The following is a 1,769-nucleotide window of genomic DNA, read 5'->3' as shown; positions in this document are numbered from 1 at the left end:
AATGAATATTACATCTATTGACTTATAAAACACCAAAGAAAAAATGTCAGTAAAAACTTTACAATTTACTTGTTTTTTCTTTTTTTTAATTGTTATAACATCAAATGTAAGTATTAAACTTTCAAATAACTCGAGTGGTAAAATAATAATTATTATTTTTTTAAAATCATTATTTATAATAGAATTTTAGATTTGATTAAAATCAAGAAAATTTTTTTTTTAATAATTGTGGTTTAACAAATAATATTGTCTTCAAATTGTGTTATTGTTTTTTTTAGATAAATGCATTGACAAATGGAGATGTTGTGAGACGTTTAGAGAATATGCTACATTTTCTAGATATTAGTAATGAAGAACAGTTAGATACAGCAAGAACCATGAAAAAAATACATAGTAAGAATTTAATTTGTTTTTATAGAAAAATTATTATCTACTGTTTCTACCGAAACAGCGATTTAAAAAAAAATAGTTTTAATATTAGAACAATAAGAAAATATTTAGAGTTTACTTCCTAAGTAAAAATAGTAAGTGATAAAAGAATATTTGCTGTCATACCGATTATTATATGTTAAATAATATTTCCTCTTTATTAAAAATATATGTATATATATTTATAGATTTATTTAAAACTATGAACAATACGATTAGCGTGAGTTATTGTTGGCACATGTAAATTGAAATTTCTGGCGTTCTAATAATAGTTTGTTTACATTTCAACATGTCATGAATTGATATTGCGATCTACTTCATGCTAGTTTACTTTTTTAAGAGCTAAATCTTACACCTCATTCATAGTTCCAGTGTGTTCCTCTTCACAAAATTGGTTCATTTAACAAACTAGAAATGAGCTTGCCTTTGAGAATGTCGTCAAGCATCCCAGAAATTTTGCTCGGAATAATACTATTTTAATTTTAAAGTACTATTAGTTAATTGATTCACCTCTATTTTATAATTAATTTCTATTTCTGCATTTTCAATTGTGTGGAGCGAATTTGGTTTCTGAGCATTACCTCTCCTTGTAAATTTTTTTGATGGTACATCACACAAGTCCCTGATAATTTTTTAGGCTTGATCGTCTATGGTAGACAACAAAACTGCTATTTGCTAATGGAGTTCACGTTTGCCATAAAATATTATGTTAGTCTTTCTTGGTGTATTGATTATGTCATCGATTTGCCGTGCTGGGTGGACAAGGGGGTGATTAAAGCAAGACGCTCTGTTAAAGGCGATCTGTACCAAACCTTTTATTTTGTTAATTTATTAAAAACAATATAATGGAATCAATAGTTGTCATTTAACTTGTGACTACATTATTTTTTCAAAAAAATTATAAATTATAATTTTAACAACGACATAAATAAGATTATTATTTTTACGATCAATCGTAAGTTTTCTGGAAGTGCTTAAGACTTCTAAGTACCTCCCTATCTAGTTTAGTAGTATATATTTGTATATTGTATCTTATTAAAATTCATTAAATTTAAAGATTTCACAAAGACCCAGGACCCAGTGTTAGTACCAGGCAGCGTTATTACTTTAGGCCTGCAAAACATGGAATACGTTGTGTTTCATACCATCAATCATACAGTCTTTGATCTGGCAACATTAGCTCTTAGTAAATACAAACGTCTATCCAAAATCAATAAAAAAATTTTATATGATTTTCTCGAAGAAAAAGATCAAAATAAAGATGGTACAATTAAATTTCTTGGTATATATTTTACAATTATTTAATTTCTTACTTACATAAACAAACTTTTGATACAATT

The 1,769-nt window shown here is 26.3% G+C and overlaps 1 protein-coding gene across 1 annotated transcript; it reads left to right on the top strand.

The window, feature by feature from the left end:
* The first annotated feature begins 1 nt into the window (after nt 1).
* LOC126909866 (uncharacterized) lies at nt 2-1,746 on the top strand. The gene is made up of 3 exons (XM_050692281.1): nt 2-106; nt 279-393; nt 1,487-1,746. Exons 1-3 carry the CDS (start codon nt 44-46, stop codon nt 1,732-1,734), a joined length of 426 nt encoding a protein of 141 aa, XP_050548238.1. The 5' UTR covers nt 2-43; the 3' UTR covers nt 1,735-1,746.
* The last annotated feature ends 23 nt before the right edge of the window (nt 1,747-1,769 follow it).

This window comes from Daktulosphaira vitifoliae, unplaced genomic scaffold (genome assembly GCF_025091365.1).
Source record: "Daktulosphaira vitifoliae isolate Bord-2020 unplaced genomic scaffold, ASM2509136v1 Scaffold_1717, whole genome shotgun sequence".
NCBI lineage: Eukaryota > Metazoa > Arthropoda > Insecta > Hemiptera > Phylloxeridae > Daktulosphaira > Daktulosphaira vitifoliae.
Note: the sequence above shows the minus strand (reverse complement) of the source record. Positions and strands in the feature narration are given on the sequence as shown.

Coding starts and splice junctions, on each gene's coding strand:
- LOC126909866 (XM_050692281.1), top strand. CDS start 44: ATGTCAGTAAAAACTTTACAATTTACTTGTTTTTTCTTTTTTTTAATT. Junction 107..278: donor TAATTGTTATAACATCAAAT/GTAAGTATTAAA, acceptor TGTTTTTTTTAG/ATAAATGCATTGACAAATGG. Junction 394..1,486: donor AACCATGAAAAAAATACATA/GTAAGAATTTAA, acceptor TTAAATTTAAAG/ATTTCACAAAGACCCAGGAC.